The 24,831-nt window shown below is 54.8% G+C and overlaps 10 protein-coding genes across 10 annotated transcripts in view; 4 read left to right on the forward strand and 6 right to left on the reverse strand.

Annotated features, from left to right (window-relative positions):
- Positions 1-2,764: 2,764 nt before the first annotated feature.
- On the reverse strand, positions 2,765-3,770 carry VDAG_06244 (uncharacterized protein; the record flags this gene model as incomplete). Its single annotated transcript, XM_009659258.1, has 1 exon — positions 2,765-3,770. The coding sequence occupies one exon, from the start codon at positions 3,768-3,770 to the stop codon at positions 2,805-2,807; it is 966 nt and encodes a 321-aa protein (XP_009657553.1). The 3' UTR covers positions 2,765-2,804.
- A 678-nt stretch (positions 3,771-4,448) lies between these two features.
- Positions 4,449-7,182, reverse strand: VDAG_06245 (uncharacterized protein; the record flags this gene model as incomplete). Its single annotated transcript, XM_009659259.1, has 2 exons — positions 4,449-4,487; positions 4,564-7,182. 2 exons carry the CDS (start codon positions 7,180-7,182, stop codon positions 4,449-4,451), a joined length of 2,658 nt encoding a protein of 885 aa, XP_009657554.1.
- A 515-nt stretch (positions 7,183-7,697) lies between these two features.
- Positions 7,698-8,070, forward strand: VDAG_06246 (40S ribosomal protein S21; the record flags this gene model as incomplete). Its single annotated transcript, XM_009659260.1, has 2 exons — positions 7,698-7,729; positions 7,839-8,070. The coding sequence occupies 2 exons, from the start codon at positions 7,698-7,700 to the stop codon at positions 8,068-8,070; spliced, it is 264 nt and encodes an 87-aa protein (XP_009657555.1).
- A 718-nt stretch (positions 8,071-8,788) lies between these two features.
- VDAG_06247 (carboxylesterase) lies at positions 8,789-9,592 on the forward strand (the record flags this gene model as incomplete). The annotated part of the gene is made up of 1 exon (XM_009659261.1): positions 8,789-9,592. One exon carries the CDS (start codon positions 8,789-8,791, stop codon positions 9,590-9,592), a length of 804 nt encoding a protein of 267 aa, XP_009657556.1.
- VDAG_06248 (uncharacterized protein) lies at positions 9,079-12,756 on the reverse strand. Its single transcript, XM_009659262.1, has 7 exons — positions 11,968-12,756; positions 11,607-11,913; positions 10,961-11,547; positions 10,585-10,818; positions 9,977-10,527; positions 9,891-9,912; positions 9,079-9,828 (listed from the first exon to the last, which is right to left on the reverse strand). The coding sequence occupies exons 1-7, from the start codon at positions 12,551-12,553 to the stop codon at positions 9,731-9,733; spliced, it is 2,385 nt and encodes a 794-aa protein (XP_009657557.1). The 5' UTR covers positions 12,554-12,756; the 3' UTR covers positions 9,079-9,730.
- Positions 12,757-13,514: 758 nt separating this feature from the next.
- VDAG_06249 (uncharacterized protein) lies at positions 13,515-14,263 on the reverse strand (the record flags this gene model as incomplete). Its single annotated transcript, XM_009659263.1, has 2 exons — positions 13,515-14,135; positions 14,186-14,263. The coding sequence occupies 2 exons, from the start codon at positions 14,261-14,263 to the stop codon at positions 13,515-13,517; spliced, it is 699 nt and encodes a 232-aa protein (XP_009657558.1).
- A 944-nt stretch (positions 14,264-15,207) lies between these two features.
- On the reverse strand, positions 15,208-17,097 carry VDAG_06250 (uncharacterized protein; the record flags this gene model as incomplete). The annotated part of the gene is made up of 4 exons (XM_009659264.1): positions 15,208-15,305; positions 15,363-16,634; positions 16,670-16,853; positions 16,918-17,097. 4 exons carry the CDS (start codon positions 17,095-17,097, stop codon positions 15,208-15,210), a joined length of 1,734 nt encoding a protein of 577 aa, XP_009657559.1.
- A 1,236-nt stretch (positions 17,098-18,333) lies between these two features.
- On the forward strand, positions 18,334-19,305 carry VDAG_06251 (uncharacterized protein; the record flags this gene model as incomplete). The annotated part of the gene is made up of 5 exons (XM_009659265.1): positions 18,334-18,351; positions 18,391-18,753; positions 18,819-18,881; positions 18,944-19,035; positions 19,086-19,305. 5 exons carry the CDS (start codon positions 18,334-18,336, stop codon positions 19,303-19,305), a joined length of 756 nt encoding a protein of 251 aa, XP_009657560.1.
- A 1,323-nt stretch (positions 19,306-20,628) lies between these two features.
- On the forward strand, positions 20,629-21,869 carry VDAG_06252 (exoglucanase-6A; the record flags this gene model as incomplete). The annotated part of the gene is made up of 2 exons (XM_009659266.1): positions 20,629-20,867; positions 20,921-21,869. The coding sequence occupies 2 exons, from the start codon at positions 20,629-20,631 to the stop codon at positions 21,867-21,869; spliced, it is 1,188 nt and encodes a 395-aa protein (XP_009657561.1).
- A 649-nt stretch (positions 21,870-22,518) lies between these two features.
- The window catches only part of VDAG_06253 (cyclic nucleotide-binding domain-containing protein), a gene marked incomplete at both ends in the record, with an annotated part of 2,983 nt that continues 670 nt past the window's right edge, over positions 22,519-24,831 (reverse strand). Inside the window, one exon of the mRNA XM_009659267.1 lies at positions 22,519-24,788. Within this exon, the coding sequence (XP_009657562.1) occupies positions 22,519-24,788 (2,270 nt within the window). The remainder of the gene's footprint in view (positions 24,789-24,831) is intronic.

Here is a 24,831-nt window from a genome sequence, read left to right on the forward strand (position 1 = left end):
AGAACATCAAAGAAAATTGGTGTTCACATTTGAGGATATCAAGCTTATTTGAAAGATAAATGAAAGTCTCACTTTGTTCCGCCAGGGACATCAGTCTTGTGAGCTTCGCAACGTAGTAGCCACGCAAAAGCCTCATCCTCATCAGTCATAATCGTAAAGGCCCTTCTCCAGCCCTCTCGGAGGACTGGACTAGCGTCACACGTGTACGGGTGGTAGAAGTGAGAAGACAGTCGCTGCGCGTCATTCCCTGATCTATCCTTGAGTTCAGGAACCCTGCAGTAGCCTCGAGCTCGTCGCCAATGGTACTGGAACACGTTGACTGAACAGGAGGCCCAAGTCTGCAGCGTCTTCTCATCCAGTCCCGGTGGGAGAAGTGGATGAATCGTTTGACGACGGAGCTGAAGAACCTGACTGCTCCGTTGTGGTCAGAAGGCGGTAAGGCACATCGTTGACATCACTCTGAAACCGATCCATGATTGACGGTCAACATGTTGTTAGTAATTAATGTGAACAACAAGACCTCAATGACTTACTCTGCAGGTGACGTTGAGGTCGGAGTAGAAGATGGCATGATGATGGCAATGGATCAGGGTTGGATATCGCGTTGAGACCTGAGGTGGGACGGGGAATGACGACGAGGAAGGGCTTGGGAAACTTGAGAAGCGCCGTGCTTGATCAGGAGGGAGAGAAGATGAGGCGGGAATTCGACTGGAAGACGACTTTTATAGTTTTCGACCACGTGAACCACAACGCAGACAACGACTAAGGCGTCCTCGTGCTCGTGATATCGCTGCCCGCCATAGATAGCCGGAAGCATGCTGAAATGATCGTTGCTGGCGGCCGTTACCATGCAGCCCGTCATCATCGCCATGGGTTCATCAGCAATGAACACACCCCCAGTCTCGGTGTAGACCCTTGACCAAGGTAGGCTGGCAACCACATTCGACAACCATTACGGGCCAAGAAGGCGCGCGCAGAGAACCCCACGAGGACACGACATGTCCATCTCGGCGATACTCTTCTTGAGAAGACCAACAATCGTTGACGGAAACCACCTCTGTGCCAGCTCATTGCAAACGACCAAATCCGGAAGAACAGCCAGTGGCAAAGGATCATCCCTGGGCGGCTCTGCTTGGAAATACACAGAAAGAGTGGTCGGTGAACAACAACGGGATGGTATGCATTCGTATGCATTCATCAAGTGGAGGGAGAAGCGCCAGGCATCGGAAATGTCCAATCGTGAGGTATTGATAGAGGTGCCGTGGAAGACCTCGTGACAACCATTAGGTCCCGGTCCTTGTTGCGACAACAATGTTCGGTTTCGACCTTGCCGCCACCGGCGGCTTGAGGCATGTCGGAGACCGGTGTACCAGGGCTCAGCTTTCACGAGCAAGCTGGCTCATTGTAGGTAGACCATTGACGAGACGGGGGCTACACTAATCTGCAAGGCCAGGTGTGCCCTTGATGAAAGCACATGCAAGCCGCATTCTTGCCAACCCAATCATCGAGTATCATGGCAAATGGCCCAGCGGTTGATAGCATTGGACGGATAATGATCGAGATTCGTGCGTCGCGCGGCGCGAAAGCTGGCGTCACTCATGCATATCACGGATGATGTCGACGTGATGAAGTGCCAAGATGACATGACATGAGTCCCAGGATTTGCTGTCTCGGAGCCGAGCAGATCCTCCATCGGAAAAGCGGAGGTCAAGACGAGGCGGTTGAGCTGGTGTTCTTTTCCATGCGTAGCAGGACAACATCTCGTGGTGCTGTCATCCCCCATCTTGGTGTCATAGTACCTATTGTCTGATTTCAGTAAAAGGATGGAGATCTCACCAGGGATCCTTAATCGACGTGTTAAGACAGGCAGACAGAAAGCAAAACGGTACCTCGATTGCAGCAATGCAGCAATAAGATGATTGCACGCAGCTGTCGGCAACCCCGTAGGCCTCGACAGCCAGGCCTATCAACGGGAGGCAGCTTGAGCAGAATGCTGTGTCAAGGGCCGGTACCCTGGTCATCGCGGACCAAAGGGGGACTCCAACGCCTACACCTCATCAGAAAAGAATTTGCTTTCTTACAGACGGTCCCTGGAACCGGTAAATGCACCTTGTCAGTGAAGAAACCGGATCATGGAGTCTAGTGGGTAGTTGGTTGTCATCAGTCATGACCGTGAAGCTCAGGGCAAGGTGCTACAGCAGGGATGTCTGCGGTTGGGGAAACCGCCGACGCAAAGCCAATCCGCCATCCGATGAAGCAGCCCAATGGCAGGCTAGGTGCTGCGAGTGCTTCATGGGTGGGTGGAGAGTCATGCTGGCCGACTATCAAGAATAAGGCCATGGCATGTTGGCCTTCTGAGAGCCAATGGGAAATCGGGGTTGGGCCTGAGCTGCATAGATGGTGATACCCATACAGCAAAGCCAAAAGATACCGTAGAGCATTCATGCAAGAGCAAGGATAGTACTCTGGAGCGGGGTTAGACGGCAGAGCCTCATCATTCGGGCCGCCTCAGCGTTCAGGGAGTTGGGCTCTCCCCAGGATCCTGGTGCTCTGAGGGCGTGGAACGCGGTAGACTCCCCTGCAAGCCTTGTAGGCTTGTAGGCTTGTCACCGCTGCTGTTCGCCCGGTTTGTTAGGCGTCCCAACACTCGACCCTGTTTACTTTCGTCAAACGATCGCGGGCGCAGGAACCATCACGCCCGAAGATGCTGCACGATGATGGCGCATAGTAGTCGAACAGCACGTGGGACCCGAACCGTTCGTTTGGGTCTGGCCTAGCTTCGATTGCCGCAGGGAGCGTGCTGTTTATAACTTGTGACGAGCCCCAGAGCCTTCTTCCGACTTCTCTTCTCTTTCCTCCGCCAAAATCTCCTCCCGGTCCCTTATTTCGACCTTTCGGGGCCCTTCCTTCGAGAATTTCACGAGTACGACCCTCTCCCAGTCGCCGCCTCGACCAGAATCCTTTAGTTCCAGTCCAGGCTTGTCAAGTCCGAGCACTATACGTTTATCCGAAGACCGAACAAGCAGATTCTGAGGGCTCATGACCTTCTCAGACCATGGGATCGACGACGTGGGGTGCGCGATCCCCTTCTTCGAACTGGCCGTCGGCGTTTTCCGCAGAAATTGCAGGAGCTTCTGCCGTTGCGATTCGAAAACCGAAAACGATGTCCCCGAACCCTGCTGAGTACAGAACCGAGCCACATGATGAAGAAGATAGTATTGCGGCGGGAACAAGATAATCTCGCCAGCGTCGGCCTTGGCCAGCCATGTAGCGGCGTCGTCGAATCGGGCGGCTGTGTGCTCGACGCCGCCGTCGGGCGTGGGAACGATGATGTCTTGTTGCTGTGCCGCCTCGACCCGGTCAAATGCAGCCGTGTCGGGGAGAAGATAGAGGTACATCTGGGTTGTGAAGCGTTTGAGAACGTTAGTGGGTGTCACCCATCGCGTGAAGGGGATCAGTCCCTCGACGTCGGGTGTCCCGCCGACACTCTCTGCCCAATCGCTGAACCGGACATGGTTCCCGTGGATCTGCTTCCGCGCGGCCTCCCTGTCGCGATTCGGCAGGCTCACGAGTGCAGCGTCACCTTTTGCCCCGGAGCGTCGTGCGAGCAAGATGCCTGTCTCCTCGAAACACTCGCGGATTGCACCAATGCGGTACGCTGGTCCATCAACATGCCTCTCCTTCGCATATTCAGCAGGGATGTCGCCGTCATGAAATGAATCTAGGTTGCCGCCAGGGAACACATGTGCGGACGCGAAGGAGCTTGACATCTTGACGCGATGCAGGAGAAGAACCTGGTTGGTTGGCGACAAGAGCAGAATGCTGTGAATGTCTCAGCCATGAAGAAGACAGAAAGGCTCTCTCGACTGGACAGCCATCTGGCCCTACCTACCTAGAACTGGGACGAGGAGCAACGACTGGTTTCTTCTCCTTCGAGCTCGACGACGATGCACGGGTTTGTGACATGATTTTGGAAATAGGTACAGTCTGCTGTATCAAGTAGCGTCGCTGGAATGTGCAAGATGAGTGGTGTGCTGTTGTCTGATAGCTTATGGCAAGCTGATGGAGGAAAGTCGTAATTCGAGATGCCGCAAGGTCCAGCACGCGGGAACAGGGAGATGATGGAGACATCAAGTGCGCCTCGGTGGAGGGGACCTGTCGTTTGGCGTTGGGAATTGATGTCTGTGACAAGACGGATTGAACGGGGATCATGGCGGGGGAAGCTCCAGGTGGCGCCGTGCCGAGGTATACGCCCAAGCGCGCGCCCTTCACAACATTGCAAGCCTTGATTGCCATGAGGAATGACCTTCCCCATTCATTTGTAGACCACTAGCCCCAAACGTCACTGATTGCCAAGCAGTACATCCAAAAATTGAGGCCTGTAGTAAGTCATGTAATCGTCCATTGTAAACTTATCGCCGCGCGTAGCCGTATTCATTCGCTCGCTCTTATGCGCCAACTTGTAAGCCCAAAATGACCATGGGTATCTGTATCCTGATGCCGCCTTCATCAGTATCGCTTCCTCTCCTTGCCTGACAGATTCACCCGCCAGAGGCAACAAACACTCTTTGACTCGCACCATTGTTTGACTTCGAACGCCGACACCTCCCCGTCATACCCCGCTTCCGACAATTGTCCCGAGTTCAACCATGCAGCAAGGTCTTCTAGTATGACTGGGTCGTACATCAACATCTTTTCGTGCCATGATGGCTCATTGGGGTCTTGCGTTGGCGGTGCCGCCTTCACTGCCTTGGTAATGTGGTCCATGAGGTTTGACTGTGTACTCGTGACAGACGGCGCAAGTGACATCTCGGCATCTTCGTCCAGCGACAGACAGACGTCCACAGCTGGTGGCGACGAGGATCGCATCTCGGGCGAGGAAGCAAGCAGCGACCCATCCGAGGCGGAATCGGGTATCTCGATAACCTCAGCTGCCACAGCTCGTGGTCGTGGCACCTTCGGTCGGCTTGTCGGTGTCGCTGCCGCCAATGCATCCTCTGCCTTTGCGGCCTTCTTGGTCCCTTGACCGCTGGCCTTGGGCTTCACCTTGGGCTTGGACTTGGTTGTGGAAGCGGCAGCTGGACTACCGGCATCTTTGCGGGGTCGACCACGGGGCCGTTTTGGTGATGGGGCGGGAGGCTGAGCAGACGGCGGTGGTTCATTAGGTATGACCTCGGGGGTACTATCTTTCCTTGGTCGTCCACGTGGTCTCTTCAAGGTTTCAGGAGCTGTAGCCCTCGATACCACAGCGCTAGACGTCAGTCCGGACATCGTAGATAATGGCTGGTTGGAGGGTAGCGGGCTCAAAGCCACTCTGGGCAGGTTTTGGCTCTCCCAGCATTGGCCGAGCAAAGCAATCATGGCCGTCCGCGGCTTGATCGGCTTGAAACCAAATTTTTTAACTTCCTTGGTAAGCTGTACATCAGTATAGAGTTCATATCTGGGTCTCGCCGGGCCAGCGAGAGCAGGTTCGACGCCCATAGCAACCGGTGCACAGACTGGCTCGGGCGCGGGAACATCGAGCAGCTCTAGGGCTTTGCTTGGATGCATAGAATTAGGCGGCGTGCAAATCTGTTGCTGAACATCGGAGATCTTCGCCGTGCCCAAGTCGCCAGTGTCGCTCGAGATCATGCAGGGTACAATTTCTCTCAAGGCGTCTGCCGAGTCCATGTTTGCCGAGACCGCAGAAGCCGGGCTCAGCTTGGGAAGCACTACTTCTTCGTCGACTTCGGCCATGCTAGTCTGGATTGCATTTTTTTCATGCAAATATCCAAAAGAATCCCCGTGTTCGGGAACACTGGCCGCTGGGGTGCCTACTAAATCAATGATTTCGAGATCAACAAGCCTGCCGTCATCGTCGCGAGCGCCAACTTCCCATAGCTTCTTGCGAGGTGGTGGCTCGATAGAGTCGCTGTTCAAGGGGGTTGTGAAGGGATCCGGCTCATCTAAGATCGAATTGGAAGCACGCACAGCAGCCTGGATATCTCGAAGGAAGGTCGGCGAGTGCTCTCTGGCAAGTTGGCTGGACGTTCCAAATACAAAGTCTTGGTTGGCGACCTTCTTGATAGCTGTCCCTGGAGATAAAAGAATCGAAGCTGGTTCTGGTGCCTTTTGAAGCCGCTTGCTCTTAGTAGTCTTCTTTCTGGGCTTGCCCTTTGCGGCAGCAGTGACTCCGCTAGTTTGTTGTTCTACGTAAGCGAGAAGCGATGCTGCAGGCGCAGCTTCTGGTTTTTCCGGTGCAGCATATGCTGCCGTAGCAAGCTCGGTGATAGTCCGTGGCTTCTTTCGTTTGGGCGCCTTTTTGGCGGGTGAAGTGTCCCGAGAGACTGTCGCAGAGTCACTGTTCGGTACGGGTTGTGCGAGTTTTCGTTTCTTTAAAGCATCGGGTATTCCCTCTGGCGTTTCAGAGCGCTTGCCATCGCTTGCGTTTTCCTTGCGGACGTAGTTTTCTAGAAGACTCTCAAAAGAGACCCGTGCAGCGGCGGCATTGCAGTTTCTAGCAGCGGAGGACAAAAGCTCCTCAATATCAGAAGACCGCGAACCTTCTGGGCCGAGTTGTTGCGCCGGCGGCGGCGTCCAATTGGCCCTCCTTCTCGACGCAAGTGCCAGGTCCAAAGGCTCGTCCGGTGGAGATTCTTTTTGGGGAAGGAGGCGTGGTTCAGCGTCATCGTCAGTCTGCTTCGTTTGGACTGGTGTCGGGAAGTGGTGACTTCGCACTCTCTCGGCACTCTTGCCAGACTCTTTGGTGGCATTGCTCTTCGATTTGCCATTCGGCGATTCACTGGCCCTATACTTCATCCATGGCTTTTTCTCCTGTGACCTCTCCTCTGTCGTTGGCTTCTTCGATTTCGGCTTCAGCTCGCGAAGTTTGCCCGAGCCCTTCTTGCGTCTAGCTTTCCTTGTGCCTGGAACGGGAATCTTTATTACGCAGACCGAGTCGTCCGAGTCGGGTTCAATAGCCTCTGGACTTGGCTTGCGGGGGGTAAGCAAGTCAACTGAAACGCGTTCGGGTCGGATAAAGCTCGCGGCGCCGACGGATTGGCGTTCTAGAAATTCGGTTGTTGACTTGAAGACGTGATCATTCTGCGTTGGCGGCTTTATGATCCTGGAAAATATTTCATCGACAGAGGGCAGAGGAGACGACGAAGCGACGTGACCCCGCGACCTAGTCGAGCTGGCCATGGGAACTGCAGAACTGAACAACCGTCGTCGGATACACGGAGGGCATCTTCCCGATGCAAGACGAAGCAGGATGAGCAAGATGTGGGACCTAGCCCTGGCTAAGAAATGTACGGCAAATCGAAGCCGCTCGCTCGTTCCTACAAAGAGTTGGCGTCAACGGTTCGAATGGCGACGCGGTGGCGATGGGTCATGATGCAACGGGTGTCAGCAATGCAATACATCGAGGCGCTGAGGGGCGAAGGGCGCCAGCATTCGCGAGACCACCGCGAAGTCACATGCTGATTAGATAAGATGCTTTGGCCATCTTACGGACCCGCGTAGGTCACCTGACATTGCCCGCTCTGGCACTCGGCAGCAGTACGTACCCCACACTGACGCTCGAAATTCGGGCCTACCACCAAAATTGAGAAGAAATTCCAACCCCCCCTCCCGAACAGCCTCTTGCGACCGAACATCTGCGAAGACAAACCACCCAACACTTCCGTCAACCCCCTCAATCCATCCAAATCGCAGCCATGGAGAACGACCGCGGAGAAATTGTCGACCTGTATGCAACACCCCCTCTCGAACTTGCGACGACAGCCATTTCGCGCAGCGCGAGTTCAGAAACGTACAACGCAAAAAACATTGGTGTGCTAACATGTGTCGAAACATAGCTACGTCCCGAGGAAGTGCTCGGCGACCAACCGCATCATCAAGGCCAAGGACCACGCCTCTGTTCAGATCTCCATCGCCAAGGTTGACGAGAACGGCCGTGCCGTCCAGGGCGAGAACCACGTCTACGCCCTCTCCGGCTTCGTCCGCGCCATGGGCGAGAGCGACGACGCTATGAACCGCCTCGCTCAGCGTGACGGTCTTCTCAAGAGCGTCTGGAGCGGCCAGCGATAAATGTTGACCGACGAAGAAGCGATGATGGTACGATCACGGCATTTTCTTGGGAAACAAAAGGAAGAGACATGGCCAAGCTGACACTCGAGGCAGGGGCAGGGGCAGCGGTGGTTACGTTCGGTTTTGGGTTGATCGGTCGATCGGTCGATCGGTCAACATGATGGATTTAGGAACGGTGGCATTGCGCACCGCCACTTCCAGGCGTCCGGCTCTCGTTTGAGAGAAAGGCATCACGCATGATTCCACGAATACACATTGTCCCTAAAATCATTCGCCAACTTCGCCAATGCTCGCCCACTGTGACGCTTCTCATTTTGCTCGAATCTCCCTACCGGCTAGCAAATGCTTCTCGTACCATCCCGTGGTTGCGAAGTCTGGGGCTACCCCGATAGCCTCCATGCCGCAGATAAAACCCGAGACCTAGAAAAAGCCGTCACGCTTCAGGTATGCGTCATGGTACAGATACGGGTCTGACATTTCTTAATGAAAAAAAAATAGAATCTTGTTCGATTCGCGCCGCTCCCGCCAATATTGACAAGTAGTAAAATGCCCAGCATCAGTCGTTGTGACCACGATCAAACACGCTCAGCGAACCAATTACATGACCTAACCCTGACCAGGCAACAGATTAGGCACCAAACAGGAACAAGACACAAAAGCTTTCGCCCATGTTTACCGAACTGAATCGCCTTCCTAGCCCTACGACCTCAGTCAAATCATGGCCTCGCGACCTTACTTGGTCGGCCCCGCGCCCCATCATCAGCACACGCATACGATCATTCTTCTCCACGGTCGAGACAGTGTCGCGGATGAGTTTGCCACAGAGCTCTTCGAAAGTGAAGCCTCGGTTCCGGCTGGCCGCCCTCGCACGCTCATCGATCTCCTTCCCACGGTCCGCTGGGTGTTTCCCTTTGCGCCCGTGCTTCCCTCGGCACGTTTCGGCGTCCCGATCTCGCAGTGGTTCGATATCTGGTCTGTTCAGGAGCTCGGTGACCAGCACGAACTCCAGCAGCCCGGGCTTCGGATGAGCACCGAGATAATCATGCACGTTATTTCTGAAGAGGAGGGTATTGTGGGACGTGAAAATGTGTTTCTTGGTGGCATCAGTCAGGGCTTCGCGACAGCTGTAGCTGCATTCTTCATTGGCGGTGAAGGGCTGGCCGGTCTGGTTGGGATGAGCAGCTGGATGCCGGAAATCGAATCTGTCGCCATCACTTTCGCTCCCGAGCGGATACCGGTATTGTTTCCTTCTGAACCCGAGGTGGAAGGCTCCGAAGTCGAGACTGGTATACGGAGCACACGGAAAACGCCCGTGTTCCTGGCCCACAACGCTGATGACGGTGTCGTTCCGTTACGCAATGGCGTTATGCTTCGGGATGCACTTCGAGCCCGAAAGTATCTAGATGTAGAGTGGCATGAATATGGTGATGGTGGCCATTGGTTCAATGAGCCACAGGGTATGGATGACTTGGTTGGCTTCTTGAAGATGGCCGGGGTACCATGTCAGCCACAGTCATTGTGAGTTGGCAGGCGTGTCGACGACAAACGGCACAAATGAGTCCTTTCTTTTCGAAGATGCATATCTTTCTACAAACTCTACTTTCTACAGATAATCAGGTACATCATAACACCTTCCAAAGGGCCTCACTGCCGTGTCGCATCAAGATCCTCCTCCACATCCTCCACCGCCACCACAACCTCCTCCTGCACCAGTCATGGCATGACCGCCCAACCACTTGTCGTTGCCGGCTTTAGCAGCTGCGTTAACGTGTTAGTTGACTGGCACCAAATTGCTGAACAAGATCGGTGCGTTTGCTTACCTAGGTTACCATCCACGTATCCCTAGACGAAGAGCTCTTGTTAGTCATTTGCCACCATCGGTGTCACATGAGAATGCGCAACATACCGGTGCTTGTGTGCAGCCTCCAGGTCCACCGCAGCCTCCAGCCGCTATGTCGTTGTTTCCGCACGACCCCTCCGCACACTGAGCCCACGCTTCCTTACCCATGGGCATCCTCCCTGGGTTATCAGCGTAGTAAATTCCTGACTTGAGGTATGACGGGGCCACGTGAGGGCCGAGCATGTAGTAGTCCTTGCCCCAGTGGTTGTAATAGACCTCCTTGGGCGGCAGTGTGATGCCTCGGCGCTTCGCACGCGCGGCAGCCCTGGTGTAGGCTTCATTGAGGCGGAAGTTCCATACGTGCCGAGAATGTTGCCTGACAGACCTGTTGCGCCAGTGCACTGCTTCCTGTTCAACTGCCGAGACCGCGTTATGGGTGGACATGTGCGGCATGGTAGACTTATCCGTCAGAGGAGGCGTAACTCTGTGCAGCTCATCGATGGCTGAAGGTTCTGTCAGGACGAGAACATAGCGAAGGGCCTCGATTAGCGGGTCCTCACCTTTCTGGGCCTTGGACCTCTTCGCGAAGCCAGCAGACGAATGCAAATCGCGAACCGCTAGCTCATTGTCAGAAAGTTCAAGCATAAATGCATGGCTTGGCAGACGTCGCATACCTTCGCAGAACCAACAGGTACATTCCGAGTAAACCTCATTGAACAGGTTCATGTACTTCCTGCAGGTAAACACGAACGCATCGCCGAGCACGCCCTCTTCCACCTTGTCATTATGGTCGATGAACTTCGCCTGCTGCGTTTGCGATGCCGCTGTACGTGACGTCGAGTATTTGTAGTAGGCCCGTGGGGCTAGCTGATGCGTGTGCCACGCAAGGTCGACATCGAGAGTCGGCACTATCATGTGGCCAGGCGTGGTGAGCATGATCATGAAAAAGCGGTCGTACTTTTGTAGGAGTCGCGTCATTGTCGATCGCGCGGAGGGGCTATGGAGCCAATCGATCTGGTCACTGTCAGCTCACGCCGAGCGGAGGAGTACAGGAACGCCTGCGGACCTTGTACATCTTGTCGATGAACACTCCCTGACGAATAGCGCCAGCGGCAAGGTCAAGACCAAACATGGAAGGGTTCTGCCAGTACTGGCCCATCATCTTGCGGCACTGGTACCGCTCCGTATCCTGTATAGCTTCGCGTGGAATCATCTTGCCTGGCCTGGCCTCGATCTTGACGTTATTTGGGTTTTGAAAACTCTTCAACTTCTCTTCATCCTTGATGGTGCTTCCCACAATGTTGGCCACATCTTTCATGGTTGGCAATTGTGACTTGGTCATCCCTGGCTTGATCAATTCTCGGAGTTGAGGATAAATAGCCTTAGCAAGACGATTGGGGAAGCTGAGCTCCGCCAACGGGTAGGCCCCTTCGGGGGCCTGGGTACAATTGGGCGTTCCATACTTCGGGTCAAGAACAGATCCAGGCATGGGTATTGAGTCTTCGACGCTGAGTTTGGCGTCGCGAATGAATCTGGCCACCGGCAAAATCTGCTTGTCAATGGGCACACCACATTCCTCCGTGCAAAACTGCGAGAACTCGCCGTCTCCAAAACCGTTGCCGTGGAGGCCAGGTCGTCTGTATCGAATGTCAGTCCATGATTTCCTCATATGAATCACGGCGCCTTCTTGACTCACGCCACTCCCTTGTACAGCTCTGGAAGGCCGCATGTCGTCCACGGCAGCTCAATGATGCTGTGGCAAGCCGGGCACTCCAGGGACTTGAATTTGGGATCGTCTTGGTTAAGCCATGCCCTCCCCGTTGTACGCTCCCACTTGGCCTTGCATTCATCCGTGGCAGTGTAGTTGAAACTGTTGTCGATGGCGATGTTGACCTGGGCCCATGGCATGCCTGTTGTCCAGAATGCCTTGAGTCCACGTCTCATGGCATCCTCAAGGAAGACTCTTGGATTGAGCATGTGGGTGTGCCAGATCATGAGAACGTCTGCGAAATGTCAATGGACACCCGGTCAAAAGACGGAAGTTGGACGGTACATACCAATCGGGGGAAGATTATCTTGCGTCCACGGAAAGTCAACTGACCCCTCTGGAAACTTCTCATATTTGGGGCTGCCCTTGGTTTCCATATCCAGTTCGGTCAGGGAATCGTTTGGGAGTGAGGTCCACCAAGCCTCGTAACGGTCCACAGCCCGCGCAAGGTACAATGCCCATCGCTTCTCGCGGATGATGGACAGAATGTGTAGCTGATCTGATACAGCACTCGACCCAGCAGCGTCGTCCAGTTTGGGTCCCGCACGGTGATCCCATATGTCCCACAGGCCATCTGTGTAGCCAATTTCCTCCTTGAGGGTCTGGATTGCGTGTAGCAGCTTCAGATGGGCCAGGCACGAGTCGACGTCAGGGTTGTTCTGGGTCGATAGCTTGAGGGAAGCAAATGCAGCCGTGATATCTCTTGTCCCGCTGACGCTGAACGGCGGCGGTGTGTCGTCGAGGTCAGGGACCGGAGACAGATCTTGGCTGGCATCGCCATAGGCTGGTGGTGGCGTCGCAGGTCGTTCGACGGCGGCCTTCTCCGCCTGGGCTTCCTTCTCCTTATCCTTAAAGCGCTTGAAGAAGGATGGCATGATGAATTAGCGCCCAGACAAGTTTCCAAGTCGAGTCACGATAAAAAAGTAACTTTGATATTGTGGTGAAGAGTATGAGAGATGCGTGAGAAAGGTTAATGGGTATTGCGGCGCATGCGAGCAGTAGCACCGAGGGGTTCGTTTGGGGTATTTAGGAACGATCTGGGGAGCGCTAACAAGGATCAAGTGCCAAAAAAGATCGCGATAGAATAAGCCTTCCAAGGCTGAATGGGATGGCTGACGGCTGTGTTGATAATGAGGCCCTGTGCTGCCAAGAACGCGTAGTCAGGACACGTACTTGGCCTTGTAGATGGTGTCGAGGCCGCGTGGCAATCACCTCCGAGGACAGACAACGTGATTTGTTCTGGTAAAGAAGCCAAGGGCTTGTCCCGTTCGGCCCCTTCTCCGGGATCTAGGGTCTTCATGCAGGCAGAGGGGAGGGGAGAAGGTCATTCGAGAAGGTCTTGAGGCCAAAGGCCATGGTGTGGTATGTCACAAAGTCAAGCCTTTCCTTATCAGGCCTTGTCTTGAGAGGCACGTTATCGAGAGCGAATGGGGTCCAGACGGCATGGGGCAGTGCCTGCAACCGCTGTTAATGGCTCGCTAGGTACTGATGGCCGAGCGGCGTGCAGCCCAGCAGCTGCGCCGTTGCAGTGCAGCGCAACATGTTCGACTTGTTGGTTGAGCTGAAGCTGGTGACACCATGTGATGTCCAGACTGCCCTAAACCGGCTAAGGTAGCGTCGAGTCATGGAGTCACGCTAGCGAATCTGGCCAGCCTCCTTTCGCTTGTTATATGTAGTTGGGCGGGCACTTTTGGCTGCGCTACCATCCCCAAGGTGCCCACCACATCCTTGCTCACCTACGGATCTCCATCGAACTGGACTTCATTGTTTGTCTGAACAACCTAGGTGGCCGAGTACCGCCTGCAACTGTGCCTCAGAGGCGTTGGCGCTGGCCTCTCACTTCCACAGCCATCCCTTGCCATTTGGCACGTACGCACGAGATGTCATGTCGGCTACGTTTCCTTTGATCACCCTCCAGAACCCTTGAACGATATCGCTTCTCTGCCACGCCTCCATGGCCGATCGGCCTTTGTAGCGTGCGTAGATGCGGGCGCCGACATCATTGTCTAGGCTCTTGAGGCCCAAGAAGGTCAGGATTTCGCCCATCCCCTCCTGCCGTTGCGCCACCTCAACGCTTCGGCAGACCATTTTCAACGCATCCAGTAGCTTCTGCCGCGCGGCCTCGTCTATGCATCGAATCTGAATGTCCTGCATGATGCCGCATTCTGCCTTGTCACCGAAAATGTCCAGGAACCCACCCACGACGCCGTAATGGACGAGGTCCAGTCCGGTCGTCATGAGCGGAAGGGCTGATGGTAGGAAGGCTTGCGTCATGGGTTCTGACTTCAGGTGCGTCTCGTAGAGATCGTCGCGCGTGCCATACATCTCGAAAGCGAACATGTAGTCCGTACGAGAGGGCTCGGCAGCGTACTCGAGTGGAATCCCGAAGTAGTACGAGTAGGTGTTGGGCTCATTTTGGAAAACGTAAGTCGCCAGCTTGTCATACGCTGTTTGCCACTGAGAAATGTTAGAAAAAGATGGAGTGTTCATGCCAGGCCGGCCATTACATCATTGTAGTGATCGGGGATGATATTGACGTTGCCGAACAGGATCAACTTGCCATGAATTGGTGGCACATTGGGCATGCTGATGGGCTCTTTAGAAATACACCAGGTTGACACGAATAATGATGTTGGCGAGACATCGACACATTGGCGATTCTCGATCATCTCAATAGCAGCATGTCGGCTTATATCATAGGTACTCAGAGCAGCACGGCCTGACTGTTCGGTCACCGAGTGGCCTGATGCCGGCGCTAGATACCTCTCGTCTCCCGTCTCTTGGGCACTTCCTTTCCCGCGGTGTCCAAAGCCATTGTCAAGCCCTCAATGGCTGTCGTGAGCCGCATATCTCCAGATTCGATCGCAACCCCGGTTCTCACAGGTGCCAAGATAACCTAATAAGTCGCTCGGGAGGTGCTACCCGGCACTCTGGGCCAAGTAAAACCCTATCGAATGCCAGATCCGATCGGATTTGGGAGATGTTACGTGGCGAGCCGGCGGGGTACATGCTGTGAAGGGTGTCGTGACACTGCAGATCTCGCCTTTTGCGGCCTTTAGAAATGTACTGTTCTCGCATGGTACATGGTCGGAAAACGTCCTCCCAAGTTTTTTCTCCAACCAACTCACACTACCAAGTGAGTGACATCGTAAATTCGGGGCCGAGAAGCCATCAAACATTCCATGGCGTTTCTTTTCTCGCTGTATTCGAGGTTTAACCTCGGACTTGATGCGTCCGCCAGGACACCCAGTACACTGTCTGGCTCGGCGTAGAGACGCTTCTCCAATCCGAATGACGGCCGCCAGCTGTTTTGCTGCTTCAGGAGTGTAATACATAGCATTGATTTGCAAACCATAACAAGGCTTACTTGGAAATCGTAATCAATTTATAGAAGCAACCATGGTACGCGCTAGAAACATCGTCGAGTCTCTCTCACAAGAAATTCTAGGGCATCACAGTGCAACACACAGACAACGTCCGATCAATGGTATTTGAGACTGTACATCGGCGACCAAACATCCAGACACAACTAGTGATACTTATTTTTGTCGGCGTTTCCGTCATTCTCAAGGAAAATCTCGATCTTATCGTTCATCCTTGGGCCGATGTCCTGGCAGCAGATACAAGCTACGCCCTGGTATCAGCATGCTACCTCTCGCAACCAGAAAATAAGACTGAACTTACCGATGATTCCGATAACGCCGAAAGAAAGAGAAGATAAAGCTGTGGTCCGCAGACCAACAACATAGCTTTGCTGAAACGCCGCACCTGCCGCTGTCATGATATCAGGCGAGATACCTGGCACCTGCGCCAGAGCTGCAGACCCGAGCGGCAAAGCCGCCATGAGAGCAGCGACTGATGACTCTGGCAGGCTCGCCGCTGTAGCGGCTGCAGGCACAATGCGAGCAGCCTCTGTGCTCTGGACGTTGGTCAATATGGTCGTGTACACCGAAATGGCAACGGAGCCGCCCGCGAAACGGGCCACGCCGGCGAGGCCGCCTGATATACCGAGCTCTACTTGGTCTGTGCCGAACTGGATGAAGGCAATGCTGAGATACTGAGCCCAGCAAAAGCCGACCTCGGAGAGGAAGATCATGGCGATCATGAGGCCTTTCCGGTCCGGGGTGCCGAGAGCGAGAAGGGCGCCGAAGACGACCATGACAGTCACGCTGCCAGTCAAAGTCCAGCGCCAGTGGCCTATCTTGGAACCAAGGAGGGTTAAAAGTACGGCGTCAAAAGTGAGACCGAGATTCTGGGGCAGGGTGAGAACGATGGCGTAGCAGAAATCGGTCGTCTCGTTTGTGAAGAATACGGCGATCATGGTCGGCCAGATGACGTTGAGGGCGTAGTAGAACATGGTGACGACAAAGCCAGCGACAAAAGGGGCAGTTAGTCGGCGGCCCTTGTCGCGGGTAAAGATTCGGGTTGGTGTCAGGGGCTGCTTCAGGGGTGCAAAGGTTTCCCAAAGCCCAAATAATGTCATCAGAACAAATCCAGAGACGAGAGTACCAATGACACGGGGATTATTTGAGGGCAGCGTTGTTGTGTAAACAATGCCCGTCAAGATGAGCGTGGTTGCAACGATGAAGAGGAAAGCACCGACGTAGTCAAGCTCGCGAAGGGCCTGAGAGAAGGGCAGGCCGCGTGGGTGTCGTGGCGGGAAGTAGTAGAAGTAGAGTCCAGCGAAGGAGAAGATGACCGCGATGGCGGGTGCATAGAATAGCCATCTCCAAGCCTCGTCCTCCTCGATGGCGAAGCGTCCAGCGACGGGACCGACAACAACTGCGAAGTAGACACCAATATCGGCCAAAACAATGGCGGAGTGACGCCATTTGTTCGGCAACAGCTCTGGCAGCGCAAAAGCGGCAAGCTGAGCATTGCCTGCACCGAACCCGATCAGAGCACATGATACGATGAGAGACGTCGTGTTTTTTGCGGTACCTCCAACAATAAAACCTATGAAGAGCAGTACGTTGCCGCCCACGATGAACCAACGACGCCGAAGAGGTCTGAGTTGGCACCGCAAATCATAAAGGCAATCGTCACTGTCATAGTGTAGATTGGGATATACCATGCGGATGCAGTGGGATCGCCAAGCTGAGCCGACACAACGGCTTGAGCAGCACTAAGAGCGGGGACAATCCAGAATGATATACCATAGGAGAGCGCGAGGATCTGGTCAGAAATGTCAGCAATCGGGTTCGAAACGTGCATTCGAGGTTGAGAGACGTGCCCAAACAACTATCCAAGTCTTGAAGGTGACATTGTATCCTGTATCATCATTCGGAACAAATGCCATGTCCTGGTTCTCTGCGTGCAGAGCATCTCTCGTCTTCTCCACATCAACCTGTGATTGTTGTCGCATGGATGAGCCGTCCTCGGTCGCAGCTGTTGCGTGCGCAGGCTCGGAGGTGGTCATGACGAAGCAAGACTTCGTGTTGCGGTACTTCGTTTAGTTTGAAAGTGAAGATGCTTGCAGGTCTTGGACATACATCGTCGCTCCAGGGAAGGCAAGTGAAATCGGGCGCGACAGACTATATGCGTGGCCCTCATCGGCGTGACAACTTCCCCTCCGCCAGTCTTGACTACTGTCTTGACAACTCAATAGCTTGTCACGTCCGCAGCTTCTGCGCCACCTGGCACGTCAATGTCTCATGAAGCAGCGACTCGACTCGCGCACGATCAATCTGGGAGTCTGTTCAGCGGTGTCCGAGTGCTATAGTCGGGTCTGGTTGTGTTAGCGCCAGGAGTTGGTCCGATCACTTGAATATCGCCTGCTCTCCCGTAACCCGCATTGCGGAAAAGCATCTCCAGACCCCACTCCGAACAGCCCTACAGCGCTGCGGATACGTTATGAGCTTCCTGGTAAGATTCCTCGTGATGACGAGGACACAGTCTCATTGTCAAGGGCGGTAGAAGAATGATTCAATGAAAGAGAATGTCACTTGTCGCCGCACCTACCAGGTAATCGGAATGGCTGAACACCCACTGCGACCAAGGCGTGAGAGGCGAGTAGCATCTCGTTCAACGTTGACTGACCAAGCTTCAACAGATGGGCGAAGACTGGAGGTGCGACCCGACTTGATACGAGAAGTATTGGCGCCAATGCTGGATTGCTGTGCATGGCAGACGAGCGACAACCAGCCGGATAAGGGCACCCGGAGCCTACACCATTCGACGTGGGCGGTAGGGCTGCATCTTCAGGCTTTCCCGTGCCCGATAGGGCTAGATCTGGCGGAGTGACAAGATCTGATCTGGTGCTCTAAGCCTAACATGAGGGGGCACTGGTGGCTTGTGACCAAGTATTCAGCTCAAAACGTTGGCTGTTGGTATTGTGATCGCCACATGAAATGCCGGACGGGGTCTATTGCAAAGGAAATGCTGGATGTCGAGAGGCGTTGCAAGTGGGTGATGCGGAGGCCCGTCGCGCCGACGCTTGGCTCTCAGTAGCAACAAGGCAAGGATACAGCACCCTCGATGAGCAATGCTCGTGTGCTATCTTGTCGACTTAGTCTTCTAGCGAGTGTTGCTGCTCTTACGAGTAGGGGCCCCGACTTTCCGAAGTCAGAAAACGCAAACAGGTTCAGAGTCAGATATTCCTGGATTGCATCGATCAGCATCATGATGGCAGACAAAAGAGTGGCCATCATCACAGATGCTTCTTTACGAGCCGGTACCTGGCAGCAAAAAACAAAGTGCTGACACGATTTAGTCCGGCATGGGAGAGGCCCTCTCGCGAGACCTCGCGAGCAAGGGCTGGCATGTCGCCATGGCTGACCTTAAAACCAACGACACGCTGTCCTTAGAGCTCGGACGAAACGCCAGCTTTCACAAGACAGACGTAGCCGACTATGAAAGCCAGGCAAAGACGTTTCAAGAAGTCCGGAATGAACATGGTCGCATCGATGCTTTGCTCGCAAACGCGGGCATCGTTGACAAGGAGTCCTTGTACATCTTTGACCATCGAGACTCAGATGTCATCCCTCCCAAGCCTAGCCTGCTGTGGACTGATATCGATTGGAAGGGTGTCGTCTATGGAACGCAACTGGCCACGCACTTTATGCGCAAGAACAAAGTCTCAGCATCATCGTGGCGACGGGAAGCGTGGCGGCATTATACCCACACGCGACGTATCCAGAGTATGACGGGGCCAAGGCGGCAATCGTTAATTTCGTTCGAGCAACATCACGAGTGCTCAAGATTGTGCGTCTGCAGAAATGGCTGCTTCCACGTTTGGGCTGCCAAAGGCTGATGCGGTGCGACAGAAGGAGAATATCCGAATCAACGTCGTGTTGCCCGGTATCGTGGCTACCAGCATCATCCCACCGGGGATGGTGGCTGCCGTTTCCCCTGAATGGTAAAGCTTCAAGTGTAAGTGGCAAGCAGTGAGCTGATGGTTCTGCACAGTATGACGCCTTTTTCGAGTATTGTCGCAGCGTACAATATGTTTCTCGAGGACGATACGCTCAGTGGCCAGGCGATCGAGTGCTCGGCAGGGAAGAGACTATTCGTACCGACGACGGAGCCGCTCAATGGCCATGTTTCGAAGCGAGCCGTGACTGTGTGGCAGCCGCTGTTCAAGATGTATCACCATGAAGGTTCGGGATTGCCCGATGCCATCGAGTGACGAGGCCAGAGGCGTGTCGAGGCACTTCGGTTCTTGGAGAAAAGAAAAAAAAAAAAAAAAAAAGACAAGGGGTAGCAATTGCGAATCGAGAAGATGGGAGCGATTGCGAAGGATTTGCCAAGCTGGTATTGCGACCAGCGTAGCAGATGAGCCCGACATAAGAGGGCTAGTTCATATTTTCGACCAGGTGATTGGCATGAGCGTATGGAGTCTCGTCGGTGCTTCGACGGTTCCCGATGATGGTTATGCCAAGCATGTTTGGCGGAGTGTCGGTCCTCGCTCCAGTGGGTGCAGGAACGGGTGCTTCGGTGCGGGGTAGTACAATAGCTCTTGCTTGTTCTTTCTTGGGGAACCAACGACACAGTGGATTTCAAGGTTTGGCCTGTGCGCCTGCCGCTCCAAAAGTTCCTGGCTGGTTCTTGGCCTCTTTGAGCTTCTCTCTCCGACCTCCTTACCATCGCGACCATGGCATCCACACCATATTACGGCACATGCCGACCCCCAGAGATGGTTCATTTCGGCTGTGCATTGAGTATCATGTGTGCGCTATGACCGTCATCGTCATGGGCCAAATAAGGTAGTTTGCCATCACGACATCTCAATCGGCTAGCTGCCCCCTCCCATCCGTCCCGGCTCAATGCAGTGCTCCACTACGTTCCGTCATTCCGGAGGACCACTCTCCGTTCAGCGCAATCAAGTAACCCGCGAGATGCCCTCCAGCACAGAGCCGAGCCAGACTCTGGCGTTCATGGGCCACTCACAAGTGCATTCAAAAACACAAAAGGGCAAGGCTCGAGGTCCCAGAGGCTCGGCGCCAGATATGTGATCTTGCATCTGTCGTCACGTCAGGCACCAGGAGACCAACGGGCTGCGACCACGCCCACGTTTCCCTGATCCTTCTTCAACCCCTGCCGACTCCCAGTCCCTTGGCACGGAGAAGATGGCGATCGACACTACCGTTTGGGGTAGAGAGGGGGGTCCAAACCTTCAATGTTGCCTCGGGGACTTCGCGGCATCTCCGGCTTCAGTGAACCTCCACCTTGCATGGGCTGTTGAACCCAGGTGTCAACCTGAAGCGTGCTGCGCCCCTGGATCATTATTTGCTGCGAAATTCAAGTCTTGGCTTTCGTCTTGACTAGATCCTCAACTCTCAGCCTGCAATGGTCACGACGGCACTTACGGTCAGCCATCCATCTTGGCAGGAGTATAAGATGCCTCTGGTTCTGGCAACTTTGAACTGGCGCAAGGCCCCCTCTCGCTCTCCGTCAGTCAGAGGCTGTCATCAGTTGCTCAGAAGCATAAAGATACAGACACATCGCCGACATGTCTACGAAGAGCTTCCTAGTCGCCGCGGCCTTGACGACGGTCGCGCTGGCCGTTCCCCACAGGAATAAGTGCCGCGACGTCGCCACCTACGAAGGCAACCCGCTTGCCGATGTCCAGCTGTATCCTGATCCGTACTATGTCAACGAGATTGAGACTCTCGCCATCCCGCAAATCGAGGACGAGGAGCTTGTGGCAGCCGCCAAGGCGGTTACCAAGATCTCGACCTTCCAGTGGCTGTAAGATGAATTGCCTGTTGGATGTTGGCTTGTGGCAGCCAAAAGACTGACAGGACCAGTGACAAAATATCCAAGATCGATCTCCTGAACAGCACGCTTCATGAGATTCGCGCGGCCAACGACGCTGGCGCAACCCCTCCCTATGCCGCCACTATTGTTGTGTACAACTTCCCCGACAGGGACTGCTCGGCCAAAGCGTCGGCCGGTGAGCTAATCCTCGCCGAGGACGGTCTCAACCGTTACAAGACGGAATACATTGATCCCATCGCGGCCCTCATTAAGAAGTTCTCCGATATCCGTACTGTCATCGTTTATGAGCCCGATGGTCTCGCCAACCTTGTCACCAACATGGCTGTCGAGAAGTGCGCAAATGCCGCTTCCGCGTACCGTGAGGCTACCGAGTACGGCCTCGCCGCACTCAACTTCGCCAATGTCGCCATCTACATTGACGCTGGCCACGCCGGCTGGCTAGGCTGGGACGGCAACCTCCAGCCTACGGCCGAGCTCTACGCCGAGCTTTACAAGAACGCTGGCTCCCCCAAGGCCGTCCGTGGCGTCGTCACCAACGTCTCCAACTTCAACGGCTACAACCTCACGACGCCCCCCGCCTACACGGAGCCGAATGCGCAGTGGGACGAGTCCAAGTTCCACGCCGCCCTCGCTCCCCACCTCGAGACAGCCGGCTACCCGGCACACTTCATCGTCGACCAGGGGCGCTCCGGGGTCCAGCCAGGCTTGCGCTCCGCCTGGTCCCACTGGTGCAACATCAACGGCACGGGCTTCGGTCCCCGGCCGACGACCGAGATTGCCGATGATATCACCGACGCCATCGTCTGGGTCAAGCCCGGCGGTGAGAGCGACGGCACCAGCGATGAGACGGCCGTTCGCTTTGATGAGAACTGCCACAGCCCCTCGGCCTTCCAGCCTGCCCCCGAAGCCGGCGGTTGGTTCCAGGCGTACTTTGAGATGCTTTTGAAGAACGCCAACCCCCCTCTGGCGTGATTCTAGGAAATTGAACACTGCCAAACCATTGACTCTTATTGAACCCGTGCCGTGCTCAAATGATGTGTGACGAACTTGGGCCTGTGATGATGACACCTTGAGACGTAGGCCTTCAGAGATCGGTTTGCCAATTTCATTTGGACGCTAGAAAATCGCTATCCAGCCGTTCTCACAAAGCCAACTACAGCTCCAATGCAAAAGGTCTGGCGGCCCGATGAGATGGGCGCGCCTGTGTACGGCACGATACCCCTTCAGGATGCGCAATCGAACGCGTCTGGTCGGACAAACAGGTAGGCAGCGAGGCGTGAACACGCGTGTACATAAAGCTCCCAAGGCAAAAACAGGGTATTATATCTACTATGGTCATGATACGCAAACAAGAGGCCTGCTATCTGCCAGGGCCACTCACTAAACACCATTCACCGTGCCCAACGACTACGTAGAGTACACGGGTCAGGTACGACCCGATGTGGCCCAAGCTTTTCTCTCACCGTACCTTAACACAAACACAAACACCACCCGCTGGCTAGATCCATCCCATGTTCGTAACTATGTCGAAACTTGCACTGTCCTGTTCAAGACTTGAAGTAGTACTGTTGATCCCACATGGCCTCTGATGCATCTTGAACGCATGCATGCCTCGTCACCATCACCGTAATACTCCGGTTCCCTTTTCGACGATAAATCGAACCGGCTTCCTCGTTCGTCTGCGGAAACTCATCGTACGGCCTGGAACTCCCACGTTGTGTCCCATCGAGTTTTTGCTCATCGACATAGCCCTCGCCATGAGCTTTGGCCGGTCTCCGTCGTCAGAGGAACTGGGCGACGGCAGGCCATTTCCGCCTCGCTCGTCGAAGCCCCAGCGCGCCACACCACCGGTACGGATCCATCCCTCGAGGTTGCGGCACTGGCTGACGTCGACCCAAGTCAGCCGTCCACAGCCGTCGAGCAGATTCTCGACGCCATTGCCGGTGACCCGAACGCAGCCACGGACTGAGATGCCCTGCAACTCGTTGAGGTGCAGCGCAACGGATTGCAAGCTGGCGTCCGAAACGGCACTGCCACAGAATGCGAGCCGCAGCTCCTGCAGAAGAGGAAGGCCGAGCGCAACAACCTCGGTAGACGTGTCGGACAGGGCGCAGCAGAACGAAAGATCAAGATGGGTCAGGTTCTTCGCGGCCCCCACAAGCGCGACAATTGCGTTATCAGACAGATATGTGCAATCGGCGAGGCACAGTCGATTGAGGCCGAGAAAGCGAAAGGGCGCCCAGGACTGAAATCCAGCATCGGTGATGGATGTGCAACGTGTGAGGGACAGTGACCTCAGGCGCGTAGAAGCGTGTGCGGCCATATGAGCCATGGAGCGGTCGGTGATATGCTTGCAGTACGAAAGGTTGAGATGCTTCAACTTGGGGCATCCGATGACCGTACCGGGTTTGGGAATGTTGGCAGGAGGACGGGTTTGTTGCTTCTGGTTCCGACCTCTGGCGTTTGAACTCGAGATAACCACTTGCTTGTTCTGTGGGGGCGGTGGCGGGGGTTCTGGCACCACCCATCCAACAACCCGAGCCAGGAGATTATCACCAACTTTCCTGCAGTTGCTCCAGTCCACCTCCTCGAGATCTTTGGCGTTTTCGGCCATTTCCAGAATCTGATTGGCCGACACGTCCCACACGGATCTCATTCTCCATCGCTTCACATTGCGTCCGCATTGCTCCCAGAGCGACTTGAACCCTTCGTCGGTCAGATGGAAGCAATTGCTGATATCAATCATTTCCGGCCGGTTGCCCAAGAAGGGCCCAATGACGGTCCTGATGGTATGATCCGTCACCCTCCGGTTATATGGGGAGAGATCTGCATTAATGCACACTCCGGGGTCCTTCTCGATCACCTTGCGCCAGTGCGTTGACACGAGCCGAAGTCGGACCAGCTCGCCCACGCTCATCAACTGCAGAGCACTGACCAGAACCTTGTCTGGCAGAGATGGTGTTTGCATCGAAAGTGGCCGGTGGGGCAGGATCCTGGCTCGTTTCGGCGGCACTTCTTCAGAATCTGATGGCCACTGAGGAACGCCAAATCGGATCGGAGTCGTGTCGAGCGGTTGATATCTCCCATTCAATACGCTAGGTGACGGTGCATCGGGTTGCGGCGTCGGTGGCGCGAGGGAATTCCTCCGCCGATTTCGTAAATTCTCCATGTTGACACTCAGATAAGGGTCGGGGTCTTTGGGTTCCATGGCTTCTCCGGCATCTTCCCTTGTTGGTGACGTAGGTTTTGAGGGTGTGGTGAACGTGACGTGAGGAAGGACTTTCGGAGTCGTAGGCGTCGGAGGATCAGACTTGCTTCGTTGCTGTTCCGTGTTGACATCATGCATATCCACATCTTCATCCGTCTTCCTGTATCGCTTTCGAGCTGTCTCCTCCACCTGCAACTTGATGTCGGGAGGACACATCTTCCAGAGCTCTTCCAGAGCATCGCCGTCGATCATGAGACACTCAACAGTGGTGATTGAACGTACAGAGGCAGTTCGACCCTCGGAGAGACCCAGACTGGCTACCTCTCCAAAGTACTGTCCTGCCTTTAACCGCGGGGTAATGTACGATCCTCTGGGCATCTTCCTGAACGGGTCCTCTGATTTGGCAGGCTCACGTACCACTTCAGCCTCACCGCGAACAATGAAGAATATATCGTTGCCGGGGGCGCCCTGACGTACAATGTCGGTAAAAGGTGAATATGTTTTGGGCTGGGCGCTCAGTCCGAGAAAGTGCAGAATGTCGGAGGGTAGGGTCGAGAAAAGAGGGAATTCTTTGAGCGTCTTGCGCACATTAACGAAGCCGCTTCCAAGGGCACTGCCGGCAGCAGGGTCTTCGATGGCGCCAGGGCTCGGCGACTTCCGTTTTTTGGAGTTGTGAACAGATCCTTCTTTGATCATGCCCACCTCGCCCGTGGACACCTCGCCAGG

This window comes from Verticillium dahliae, genomic scaffold, assembly GCF_000150675.1.
Source record: "Verticillium dahliae VdLs.17 supercont1.13 genomic scaffold, whole genome shotgun sequence".
NCBI classification, from domain to species: Eukaryota; Fungi; Ascomycota; class Sordariomycetes; order Glomerellales; family Plectosphaerellaceae; genus Verticillium; species Verticillium dahliae.